The sequence below is a fragment of the Physella acuta genome, unplaced genomic scaffold (genome assembly GCF_028476545.2).
Source record: "Physella acuta isolate Inbredline_101_S28 unplaced genomic scaffold, ASM2847654v3 ptg000178l, whole genome shotgun sequence".
NCBI classification, from domain to species: domain Eukaryota; kingdom Metazoa; phylum Mollusca; class Gastropoda; family Physidae; genus Physella; species Physella acuta.
The window spans coordinates 1,096,119-1,109,178 of record NW_026731697.1 but is presented as its reverse complement, the minus strand read 5'-3'; the positions used below and the strand labels follow the sequence as shown (position 1 = coordinate 1,109,178).

At 41.7% G+C, this 13,060-nt stretch overlaps 1 protein-coding gene across 1 annotated transcript in view; it reads right to left on the bottom strand.

Moving 5' to 3' along the window:
- The window catches only part of LOC131936479 (nucleolar protein 4), an 83,513-nt gene that overhangs the window by 19,190 nt on the left and 51,263 nt on the right, over window positions 1–13,060 (bottom strand). Inside the window, exons 6-8 of the mRNA XM_059293494.1 lie at window positions 2,041–2,231; window positions 996–1,112; window positions 117–320 (exon numbers count right to left, since the gene is read on the bottom strand). Of these exons, the coding sequence (XP_059149477.1) occupies window positions 117–320; window positions 996–1,112; window positions 2,041–2,231 (512 nt within the window). The remainder of the gene's footprint in view (window positions 1–116; window positions 321–995; window positions 1,113–2,040; window positions 2,232–13,060) is intronic.

The following is a 13,060-nucleotide window of genomic DNA, read 5'->3' as shown; positions in this document are numbered from 1 at the left end:
CCAACCCATATGTCTGTACTCAGACAATGACGTACAAGCTCTAGACGACCTGACCACGGAGCTAAATCTACACATACGACTTAAATGTTATGTTAAAATTTATTTTTTCTACTTACTGGCTCCCAGCCATTGTGCTCTTTGGATCTGCGCATGCGCCGACACGACTTCAGGTAGGTCCGGATCCGTTTCCGTGAGCGTTCGTGGAACTCCGGGAACTGCCTGTCGCAGGCTTCTAGGATGGCCTGGATCTTGTCCTTGGGTTGTTTGGAGATGGGCACCATCCGATCCAGGTTCTCGTCCACAAACAGGCGCACGAACATCTGGGATAGGGGGAGGTCACGGTCATGAGTGGTCCAAGTATAGGGGTTGTAAGGGGGGGGGGGGGGGGCAGGGTCATGAGTGGCCCAAGTATAGAGGTTTTAGGGGGAGGGGGGAGAACCAACGTCATGAGTGGTCCAAGTATAGAGCTTTTGGGGGGGGGTGGCAAGGTCATGAGTGGTCCAAGTATAGAGCTTTTAGGGGGGGGGGGGTGGCAAGGTCATGAGTGGCCCAAGTATAGAGGTTTCAAAGGGGGGGGCAAGGTAATAAGAGGTGCTAGTATGGAGTTTGTAAAGGGGGGTGCGGTGTTTAGGAGTCCTATCAAAAACTAGAGTCGGGGACAAAGATGTCTCTTTGTGTAGAGGTATGTTGAACGTCTATAAGTAGCTAATAAACAATGGGCCAAACCCCCGATATTGTAGACTGGTTTAGGCCAGGGATCAAAAGAGTTTAAAAACGTAGAAATGATTTGTCCAAGTACCGCGTCCATTGAGCTTTAATGAGACTCAACGCTGCATTTGATCACCCAACAAAGTGGCTTGTCACTGATTGCTCAGCCAATCAATACACGACCTGGGCCCAAACACCCATCACACGTGCCCATTTGTCATGTCAGCCGGGCCCAAACAGTCAAACTCGCGGTCACGTGGTCGGGAGATAGTGCCAGACAAACTTACATTAAAGGCCTTTAACCGCTCGGGGTCAATGTCCTGACCTACTGGGATCTTTTCATCGTCATCATTATCATCATCGTCGTCATCGTCTTTACCTTCACTTGTTTTGGTCATAGCGCTCTGTTGGATGGAAAAAAACACGTTATACATATATACATATACATATACATATATATATATATATATATATATATATATATATATATATATATATATATATATATATATATATATATATATATATATATATATATATATATATATATGTATATATATATATATATATATATATATATATATATATATATATATATATATATATATATATATATATATATATATATATATATACATATATATATATATATATATATATATATATATATATATATATATATATATATATATATATATATATATATATATATATATATACATATATATATATATATATATATATATATATATATATATATATATATATATATATATATATATATATATATATAACCATAAACATCAACACTTACAAAGTAGGATCATTACCTTCCAGCTAACGAATGAAACGAATGTATTGTATAGTTATGAAGGCAACAAAGTAGTTTTATCATGTTTAATCACATGACAATTAGCGTAACACGATCTAAGAGTTTGAATGAATTAATTACAGCGAGAAATAAATGTCTACTTGTCAATCTCAGGTATCAAAAGCCTGCATTAAGAATATCAGGTTATTTGATAAGATGTGAGGAGGGGGGGGGGGGGGTGTTGTACTTCACTAGGGTGATACATTTCAACATTGTGACAATATAATGGGAGGATTGGGGGGGGGGAGGGGGCCTTAGCAAACTTGATGTATGACACTGATATAGATATTGTGTCTTCACAAACAGAAGACTGAGTCATCAACAAATATAACAAATGACATAATACAACAAATGACCTTATGTAACAAAGACCTTATACAACAGATGACCTGATACAATAAATGACCTGAACCAACAAATGACATAATACACGAAATGACCTAATACAACAAATGACTTACATCACCACTTTCACTACTAGCCCGTCTCTTCCTCTCTGGGTGACCTTTAGAAACTTCTGGAATTTTTCCTGGAACTGGCGAGGTTTTCCTGGAGGAGACTTCCTCTAGAGGGGAGTCGACTCGGTTCTCTGCTTCCATTGGTTGGGGTGACGCTCTTCTCGCTGACGTCATACTATCGTCTGCTGGGGGTTCTGGGAAGACACGTGACAACCAACATGTCAGCAACACAATTCAAACTTAACAAAAAAAAGTTGGAGCTAGTGGGATTCGTTCCCGTAGCAAGTGACTTGAACCGTCACGGTTGGACTTGACTCAAACAGCAACAAAACTACTTCCCATACTCCAGTAAGTTTATTCTAATCTTATAAAAAGTTACATTTATAAAAAAAGCGTTTAATATTTAAAAATCCATGAATTAAAACATAATCTAAATATGATAATCAAGTTAGGTTGTTGTTTGCTAAACAATCATCTGAGGTCAACTTTGAGAAAGTTTCTATCATAGGCTGTCATTCAAACAGTGTTGGGCAAGTCTCTCATTGGTTGATCCTGATCACGTGCGCGAGGCTGTGGTCATATTAAACTCAACTGATACAAGTGTTACTTCCGGTGCAATATTGTTGGATCAATGTTTTGTCACAGCAGAATTGGCGGGAATTGATTGCAAACAAAACAAGCCTAGTCTGGCGCAGGGACTTTTGAACCACGTGTCAAAGCTCCCGCAGACGGCAACCTTCAGACGGGAGCGGTGACAAGTTCCATTTAGATCAAATAAAAATTTGACAAGTTTGATGTCAAGTTTAACGCTACACAACACTAGAGAAAGATGAAGTAGAGTTCACGTGTCAGCGAGGCCATAAGTGGTTGGTTGTCAACAAACGGTTAGGGTGTATTGTTTTTGTACTGAGGTGAACCGCTGGTTGGCAGTCGAAGCTTCACAACTGTAAATAATTGGGGAGGGGCGGTGGGGAATGGGGACTGAGGGTGGGGGGGGGGGGTGGTGTTAACACGCGCATATTTAGTTTTTTAAACCAAATGTTATTTTCTTTATCCACAATGTAAACAACACACTTGAAGTGGTATTTAAACAAAATTTAAAAAAAAATTTGTTTGAGGCCTAACTACCAAAGTCCACTGATGCTAGCTGGTGTCTGTAGTTTTTTAACGACATGGCAATTTTGGAAGGCTAGGGCGTCTCCTCAGTCGAAGATGGTATATCTTATTTTTGGGGTAGAGCAGCCCCAGGACGTCTCCTCAGTCGAAGATGGTAGATCTTATTTTTGGGGTAGGGCAGCCCCAGCTACCCACAGAGCGTCTCTCCAGCCAGACAAAGACAGTAGATCTTATTTTTGGGGTAGGGCAGCCCCAGCTAACCACAGGGCGTCTCTCCAGCCAGACAAAGACAGTAGATCTTATTTTTGGGGTAGGGCAGCCCCAGCTAACCACAGGGCGTCTCTCCAGCCAGACAAAGACAGTAGATCTAATTCACGGTCACACGGAAGACAAAGGCAAACTTATTGCAATATATTGGCCATAGCGTTCAGCGATATTGACCACTGGCGGTTTGATACTGGACTCTGACGATACTTCGCTGTCCTACGACACTATCGATACCTTACTGACCACCAACTAGGCTATGATACTCAATGTTTACTGGTCATCTACGATACTTTGTAGATGCGATATTGTTCACTGACCAAGTTTTACTGACCACACATAGCGATACACTCAATCGACGATTCGATACCGTCCACGGACGTGAGCAGAAGATGAGAATATATTAGAAGAAACACACATGCGAGCTCACCACCCCCTCCCCGCCCACCCCATCCTCTCCGCAGCGCCCCTCCCCTCCCGGCACTAAAAAACAGCTTAGGATTAGCTCCAACAGGGGAGCGGCCTCAGCCCTCTTTTACTCACACCAACCGCCCTGAGACCGCTCACGTCCATGGGATCGATACAGGTTGTCTTATCGTCTGCAAGATTTGCTGTCGCCCGATACCCCTGACACCACCCAGGCTTGTGCACCAGACAATGGGGTGGGGGGGGGGGGGGGGAAAGGGGGGGCAACTCCACCCATGACAAACTAAGGCAAGCCATTCTACTCGTTCACCTATCACATTTAGAACCAGAAAATTCTAGCTGTTTCTAAGTGTTTCTGTCAAATACTCCCCCCCCCCCCCCAGCATCGTACACCACCCCCTCTCTTAACCATTCAGGTAACTCTGAAGAACCCACGGTTCTCTCATACGGGTCATACGGGTCCAGACCCAGGAAATTATTCCAGCGGTACTCCCAGTGGCTCTTGTCACAATGGCGAACCGAGTGTGTTGCCATGGCAGCCAGCGTAAACAGTGGCAGCACCGTTTACCTGGCCGGCGCCTAAAACCCTTGTTTGAACCTTAGGTAAACTTCATCATTACAAAAGCCAGCACAACAATGCACCGCTCACATACCAAACCAAATCTTCTAGTTACTGAACATTTTCAACAAATTAATCGTGTTTATTTATGGTTAACAACTAACAACAGTTTGAACCGATAGCATAACACCAATAACCCATTTCATAAAAATTAAACTGGTCGACTTAGTCAATAATTAACTTGCCACACACTATCTATATACAACTATATATATATATATATATATATATATATATATATATATATATATATATATATATATATATATATATATATATATATATATATATATATATATATATATATATATGTGTGTGTGTGTGTGTGTGTGTGTGTGTGTGTGTGTGTGTGTGTGTGTGTGTGTGAGTATGTAAAATTCTCTCTCTCTCTCTCTCTCTCTCTCTCTCTCTCTATATATATATATATATATATATATATATATATATATATATATATATATATATATATATAGTATATAGTATATAGTATATATATATATATATATATATATATATATATATATATATATATATATATATATATATATATATATATATATATATATATAAGAACAATTTCTAAAGTCTAAGAACAATTTACCTCATTAAATCCCCCCCCCCTCCCCCGTGACGCTACTTACGTACACAAAATGTAATCCATTATGTAATGTTGTCACGAATACCTGGCCAGCGATCACGGCGCTGCCTATGTTCACGGCAGCCACGTGACACGCTACCTGCAGCCTCCACTGATCCGTTGACTAAAAGACCAGCAGACGACAGAGTACCTGTATCCGTCACACGGTGCTTGCATGTCGGGCCACCATTACAACAACTCGCCCCGACCACCAGTCACTTACATGCCTGGCGTGGACTTTAGGGGCTAATTACACGTGTAATCACCATTACTCATGTAAGCTTAATCAGCTGTTTAGTAGCGCGGCATGTCTTAACCCCCACTCTCCCACCTACACGACAGAGCAGAAGTGAAAATACCACCGGCTTTAGCTGTCAACACTCGGCTAGGATTAACGAGGTGACTGACAGACGTGAGGGACCAAACGATGCCCCATGGTAGACATATTCAAACTCTCATTGACGTTGTTTTTTTAAACATAGGGCTAACTCCGCTATACCCAACACATTCCGGAACAGTTTTATTAAGACATTTTTTGACCCATCAATGGTGTATCTTGTAGTTAACTGTCTTCTGTATGTGAACAATGTGCTGTGACTGACACAACACCACCGTTAAATTAAGATCAAGTTGCCAACATAGTACATTAGTACAGCAACTAAAATATAAGCCAATCAGCTTTAATAATCGGTTAGTCGTTTCGATTTTTTTTTTCACAATTGAAAACATTTTTTTCTTTTTCAAAAAGCTAACGTGATTTTATTCAACGTTTTGAAAAAAAATATAATAAAATCCACAATTTGCTGAGAAATTGAGAGAATTTTATTTTTAAGAAAAAAAAAACTCCCACCCAAATACAGTTATGTGGATAAAGATTCCTACCTTATGTTGAACGGGCTATGTATCCTAATGTAGACGCAGGGAGGAGATAACTCGGTGCTGCCACCTAGGGGAGGAGCGCTTGTGTGAGGAGCTGGCACCCTCCGATGTGAACGTCGGGCAAATGAAGAGGGATCGACACGGTTTTCGTCAGGGTGAGCTCGCAGGGACACGGGGAGTGTAGGGGGAGCAAGGTGGACACACACAGGAGGTGGGTGGCGGGAGGAAGGTGACACGCGGAGAGGTGGATCAGGCGGGGAGGGGTGGGTGGGAGGCGGGGGACGGGGAGACAAGCGGTGCGCGAGTAGACCCCGTGAGTCTGTGGCCCTCCCCCCCACCCACCCACTCACCCACACTGCCAGCGAGGAAACATAGGGCCTAGAGCTGAGCCCTGCTATAGGTAGAGCAGATCAATGGAGGAACTCACTCCCCCCTCTCTCACCCCCCTCTCCTCCGACGTGGCACAAGTTATCTCAACAAGTTCCAGTGACATCATCCTCCCTACACCACTCTATACACAACTTTTGTTACTGTCAAAATATACTCTCACAATATTTATTTCAATACTCGCCATTTTCTTGGACGTACGCGCTTCTTTCTGTCAGATAAAACAGACCCATTGTTATTTGTGTGTGTAGAGGGGGTAAGGATAGAGAGGGCTCTGTCTTGAAAACATCAGATCATATAGTGTTTAATTTACTCACCTAATGTATTTAATTACACACGATTGGTATGGCAACTAATGAATGATTGGACTCTTTCAACTTTCGGGTGCATACATACATACATACACACACACACACACACACACATATATATATATATATATATATATATATATATATATATATATATATATATATATATATATATATATATATATATATATACACGTGCACTATCAAGGTAAAATAATTTTCAGTTGAACCGAGTGACAGCACCCAAGACACCCTAAAGAAACTCTAGCATGATTTGTCCACGGTGTGTGTGGGTGAACTCTCCTGCATATAATTGAAAAAAAAAAACCTAGCGTGGCTGACCACATCTCAACTGGCTGTGTCGAGTTGTCAGCTGCTGCAACAGCAGGAGATAGAGAGTGGACAGTCCTGCTCCCGGTGTTATTTTAACCGGCACGTCAGCGAGCCGGTCTAAAAGCCCGGCACCGGTTCTGTTTATTTAAGGTGTGGCTAAAGTGCGAGCTTTTTAGCAGACGACTCCGTGCCGGTGTGGGTTGACAGAAAATCATTTTTCCGCCGCTGCATCCTACACATTCCACGCGAAATTTCAAACAGGGACTGGCGCTAAAGACGGGAAAGTCATTTTTTCCGATACCTCCGAGAATTATTTTAACGCAGAATAACAAGCGATTTGAACGAAACAAAAAATTAACCTATAAATTCAGGTGAAAGTGTTCAGTTATATCAATTCTGAAAAAATTGTTTTCGCCAAAATCATTAGCAGTATCCTAAGATATTTATTATCACTAATCGCACATTTAGGAAGCAATGAAAACCGATGTAGTATTTGATCAACATGAGTATTCCACCCATAAAGGTTAGTGCAGTGGTAGAGTCGGGTGCCGTGTCCTGCTGAAACCAATGACGTCATGCTAAGTTCGCTCTCAGACTTCCGTGTTAGGGGTCAGCGCAAGGTAACGCTACAATTATCTGGGTCAATATTTGGCTCATTATGCGAGGCCATCACCCGGGGTGGGACGGGCTGGGGGTGGGCGTGGTGGGTTCACACCAGGCACAGAAAAAAGTGAGGCACCGGTCAAGGATTGTCACAGCTAGACACGGATTATCTCAGCTAGACACGGATTATCTCAGCTAGACAAGGATTATCTCAGCTAGACACGGATTATCTCAGCTAGACACGGATTATCTCAGCTAGACACGGTTTATCTCAGCTAGATAGATTATCACAGACAGAAATTGACTTCATTAGACGCAGACTATCTTAATGAAGCACAGATTATCTGAGACAGATTATCTCCGCAAGACAGTTAATGTCAATGAGACGTAGATCGTCGAAAAGGTTATAATGTGTCAAGGATTATCCTAGTAGCACACCCATCACATCAACAAACCACCCATAAATCACCTCAGCGAAACACTACCAAAAAGCACCCAAACACCATTGGCTGCATTATTGTATAGACAATAAACTAGGCACATTCAACTACTACGTTTGAAATGTACCAACAAAGATAAAAGTTAAGTCAAATTTAATTTTTAACACTATACACCAGAATATGGACCAGGTAAGCTAGGCAAGACAATGGGATGGAGGTGGTGAGGCAAGGAACCCAGGGAACCAGGTTTAGACACACGGTAAGGCAGGGAACCCAGGGAACCAGGTTTAGACACACGGTAAGGCAGGGAACCCAGGGAACCAGGTTTAGACACACGGTAAGGCAGGGAACCCAGTGAACCAGGTTGAGACACACGATGGGGCAATGAACCCAGGGAACCAGGTTTAGACACTAAGGCAAGGAACCCAGGGAACAAGGTTTAGACACACGGTAAGGCAGGGAACCCAGGGAACCAGGTTTAGACACACGTAAGGCAGGGAACCAGGTTTAGACACACGGTAAGGCAAGGAACCCAGGGAACAAGGTTTAGACACACGGTAAGGCAGGGAACCCAGGGAACCAGGTTTAGACACATGGTAAGGCAAGGAACCCAGGGAACCAGGTTTAGACACACGGTAAGGCAAGGAACCCAGGAAACCAGGTTTAGACACACGGTTAGGCAGGGAACCCAGTGAACCAGGTTTAGACACACGGTAAAGCAAGGAACACAGGGAACCAGGTTTAGACACACGGTTAGGCAAGGATCCCAATGAACAAGGGCTAGTCATACAACAAGAGAATATATGCACACACGCATTAAAAATGGATTACATGCAAATCTTCACAAAGCGTGAATTCCAAGTTGCCGTTGAAATTCTTTACACCCCCCCTCCCCCATCTCACCACCCCGCATGAAATTAAAAGAGTTTTTTTATATGCACAAACAACAAACGGGCCTCAGTGAGTCAATTCGTGTAGTCAGAGTGGTGCTACGGCAGCTAGAATAGAGTACTGAGCGGTACTGAACCTACATTATAGGTTTATAGAGCCTACATTAGGTTTATAGAACCTGCATTAGGTTTATAGAACCTGCATTAGGTTTATAGAGCCTACATTAGGTTTATAGAACCTGCATTAGGTTTACAGAACCTGCATTAGGTTTATAGAACCTGCATTAGGTTTATAGAACCTGCATTAGGTTTATGGGACATACATAAGGTTTATAGAACCTACATTAGGTTTATAGAACCTGCATTAGGTTTATAGAACCTGCATTAGGTTAATAGAACCTACATTAGGTTTATAGAACCTGCATTAGGTTTATAGAACCTGCATTAGGTTTATAGAACCTGCATTAGGTTTATAGAACCTGCATTAGGTTTATAGAACCTGCATTAGGTTTATAGAACCTGCATTAGGTTTATAGAACCTGCATTAGGTTTATAGAACCTGCATTAGGTTTATGGGACATACATAAGGTTTATAGAACCTACATTTGGTTTATAGCGCTTATATAATTTTGTTAACTTAGCAATACTTTAAAAAATAAATAAAATTCCTAATATATTGTTTGAACCGTTAATCATTAAAAAAGAAGTCAACATTTTGATTGACTTTGCGTATTTCCGCTGGTGAGAATGGAAGTTGTAAAACAATAACAAACAAAAACAGATCGGCGTCTAAAAGGAGTATACATTCTTTAAAACAGTTCCAATATAAACAACTTCCTGCTATGACAGAAGAAACAAAATTTGAACATTTGTTTCTAGCACTTGTGTTTGGCCGCCTCAGATACTTTTGTTGATTTTAGATCTAGCCTTTAAATATTATAATATTCTCACTATGTAAAATGTAAGAATATTTATTATATATATAATATATTTTTATACTTGTTTTTTTATTTAATCGTTTTGTAAACATATCAATAAATATTTTCTGTTTGTCCGTTACGAAAATGATGCCGTGCATCTAGCTCTACTGTTAATTTTACATACCTGAAGAATCAGTAAATACAAAGAGTGATTTGATTTTATATACGTGTGGTATAAATGGATAAAAGTAATAATTTATTTTATTTACATGTAGAATAAGCGAATAAAATAGTAATTTATTTTATTTAAGTGTAAAATCAGTGAATGAAAATAGTAATTTAATTTTATATACGCAGGCCTATAAAATATGTGAATAAAATAGTAATTTATTTTATTTAAGTGTAAAATCAGTGAATGAAAATAAGCGAATAAAATAGTAATTTGAATGGTTACCATTTAGCAACAGGTAAACGCCGGTATCTTTTCCCCCCTTTTTTTTTTTTTTTTAAAAGACCACTTTAACTTGAACTGATTTATTTTGAGCTACACGGTGGTAAAAAAAAAAGGAACAATTTTTTTTATGTCGGTACATTTCTTAACCTTGGTTACAATTTATATTCTACATTTCGGATGTCCTCTACAACATATCGCTAACAATTTTTGACTAACACATTTCAAATTTGATAGCTTGAAAAAGAAAATATTAGTCATTTTTATTCAACATTTTTTTTTAAAAATCCGACAATTAAAAGAAAAAAAAAGTCGGGGCTGGCGTTTCTGGGCAACTATTAATATTTTATTTCTTGAACAAAACCAAAGCTCTTATAAAGTGACAGCTCAAATTGATTGGCCGAGACCAAGTTTGATTGACCCTAATAACTCCAGAACGAGGCAGGACGGGAAATGTAGTAAATGTTCCCCGTCAGAAGACACGTTTATAAAGAACACCGGCCGAAACGAAATAAACGGATTTCCCCGGTGTGCGCGGCACTGAACGATGTATCACAGGAGCCAGGTATCATTAGAGGTGAGGGCGCCACCGTCAACAGAGACAGTCCATGTTCAAACCTCAGTGCGGGCCTCGTGTGTGTCCCCACCCCCACCCCCACCCCGGAGAAAACAACAGCATCCATTTTCCCGGCGCCACGCCCATCTATGTTGTGTGGCGGCGTTATGTGAGCGAGACGGGGGTATAATAGTAGCTATTAGCTTACTATATTACTTCAATTATTTGCTGCTTGACAAATCTTTGCTCAAAATATTCTCATTATCTCACACGTTACCAAATGATTTATTCTAGTGAACTACATTTTTTTCCAAAATCGCATTCTCCATTTAATTTAAGATTTTTCATTTATAATTTTATACGCGGATTTTCCAAAACACCACAAATACGTCTGCAAAATACGCGACATAAAGTCCCACAAGGTCCTAGAGATGTGCGACGACATCACATATCGTCACAAGGCTCTATGTGATGTCATAACTAGCAGCGAATGTTTACGTCCCCCCCCCCCCCCCCCCCAAACCCTCCAACTAAACTGTAAACGTCAGCTACACTAAGGTAGACCTGAGAAATGTTACAGTTTATCGGAGAAACATGTTACGTGACCGCTCCATGACTGTATTGTGTGTTATGTCATACCTGTAGAGAACCCTTCTTCAAAAGCTCAAAGTCTTTTGCAACTGATTGGATCAAATGCTCATGTAGTCACCATTGTCACTAAATCACCACTCAATGCAAGTCACCCCTGTGTCACCCTTCTCACCCACACACCTATCCACCTTTACTCCCGTTGTGTTCAATACTGTAAGTTAAGTGATATTGATGGATCACCCAGGTGTGAGTGGGGTGGGGAGGGGGAGACAGGTTAGCTAGGTGTGTATAGGGTATAAGCTGCCGTAATGTGTGTGCGGGGGTGGGGGAGACATCATAAGAGTGCAGATGTACGATCGAGTCAGATGTAGCGTACACATGAGTACACGTTGTACATTGTACAGATTGATTGAACTGTAAAGATACAAGAGCCAAAGATCAACATTTTAAACACAGACAATACCCGGACAACACCTGGACAATACCCGGACAACACCTGGACAATACCCGGACAACACCTGGACAATACCCGGACAACACCTGGACAATACCCGGACAACACCTGGACAATACCCGGACAACACCTGGACAATACCCGGACAACACCTGGACAATACCCGGACAACACCTGGACAATACCCGGACAACACCTGGACAATACCCGGACAACACCTGGACACGCCTTATCTCACCAGTGCTTTATATTACACCATCTTACCTCACCAATACACTATATTACATCACCACTGCCAAACAAGTAACTCACCATTACTCTTCCCTAACCTTACCACTACCTTACCTTAAAAATATCTAATGACAAACCTCACCACTACCTTGCCTTACCTCACCACTACCTTGCCTTACCTCACCGCTAGCTTGCCTTACCTCACCACTACCTTGCCTTACCCCACCACTACCTTGCCTTACCTCACCACTACCTTGCCTTACCTCACCACTACCTCACCACTACCTTGCCTTACCTCACCACTACCTTGCCTTACCTCACCGCTAGCTTGCCTTACCTCACCACTACCTTGCCTTACCTCACCACTACCTTGCCTTACCTCACCACTACCTCACCACTACCTTGCCTTACCTCACCACTACCTTGCCTTACCTCACCGCTAGCTTGCCTTACCTCACCACTACCTTGCCTTACCTCACCACTACCTTGCCTTACCTCACCACTACCTCACCACTACCTTGCCTTACCTCACCACTACCTTGCTTTACCTCACCACTACCTTGCCTTACCTCACCACTACCTTGCCTTACCTCAGCACTACCTTGCCTTACCTCACCACTACCCCACCTTCACCCCGACTACCCCCGCAAGCATGCAGTAGTCCACACAAACGGATCCCCTTCTTCCATTTAGATTGGCCTTAGATAAAGCCGACAAGATAGAAACCCACGTGATCGCCGTAATGACGTATTAAAAAAACCAACAATATCTGGCGGCCCCTAGCGGATTTGGCCACACAATATAGCGAATGGCCCTGTTTCAAGTCAGGCCATAACCAACGGCCAACGTCCCAACCAACAACAGCAACACAAGACATGTACAGAGCATCAGCAGGCACGAACGTACACAGTAAGA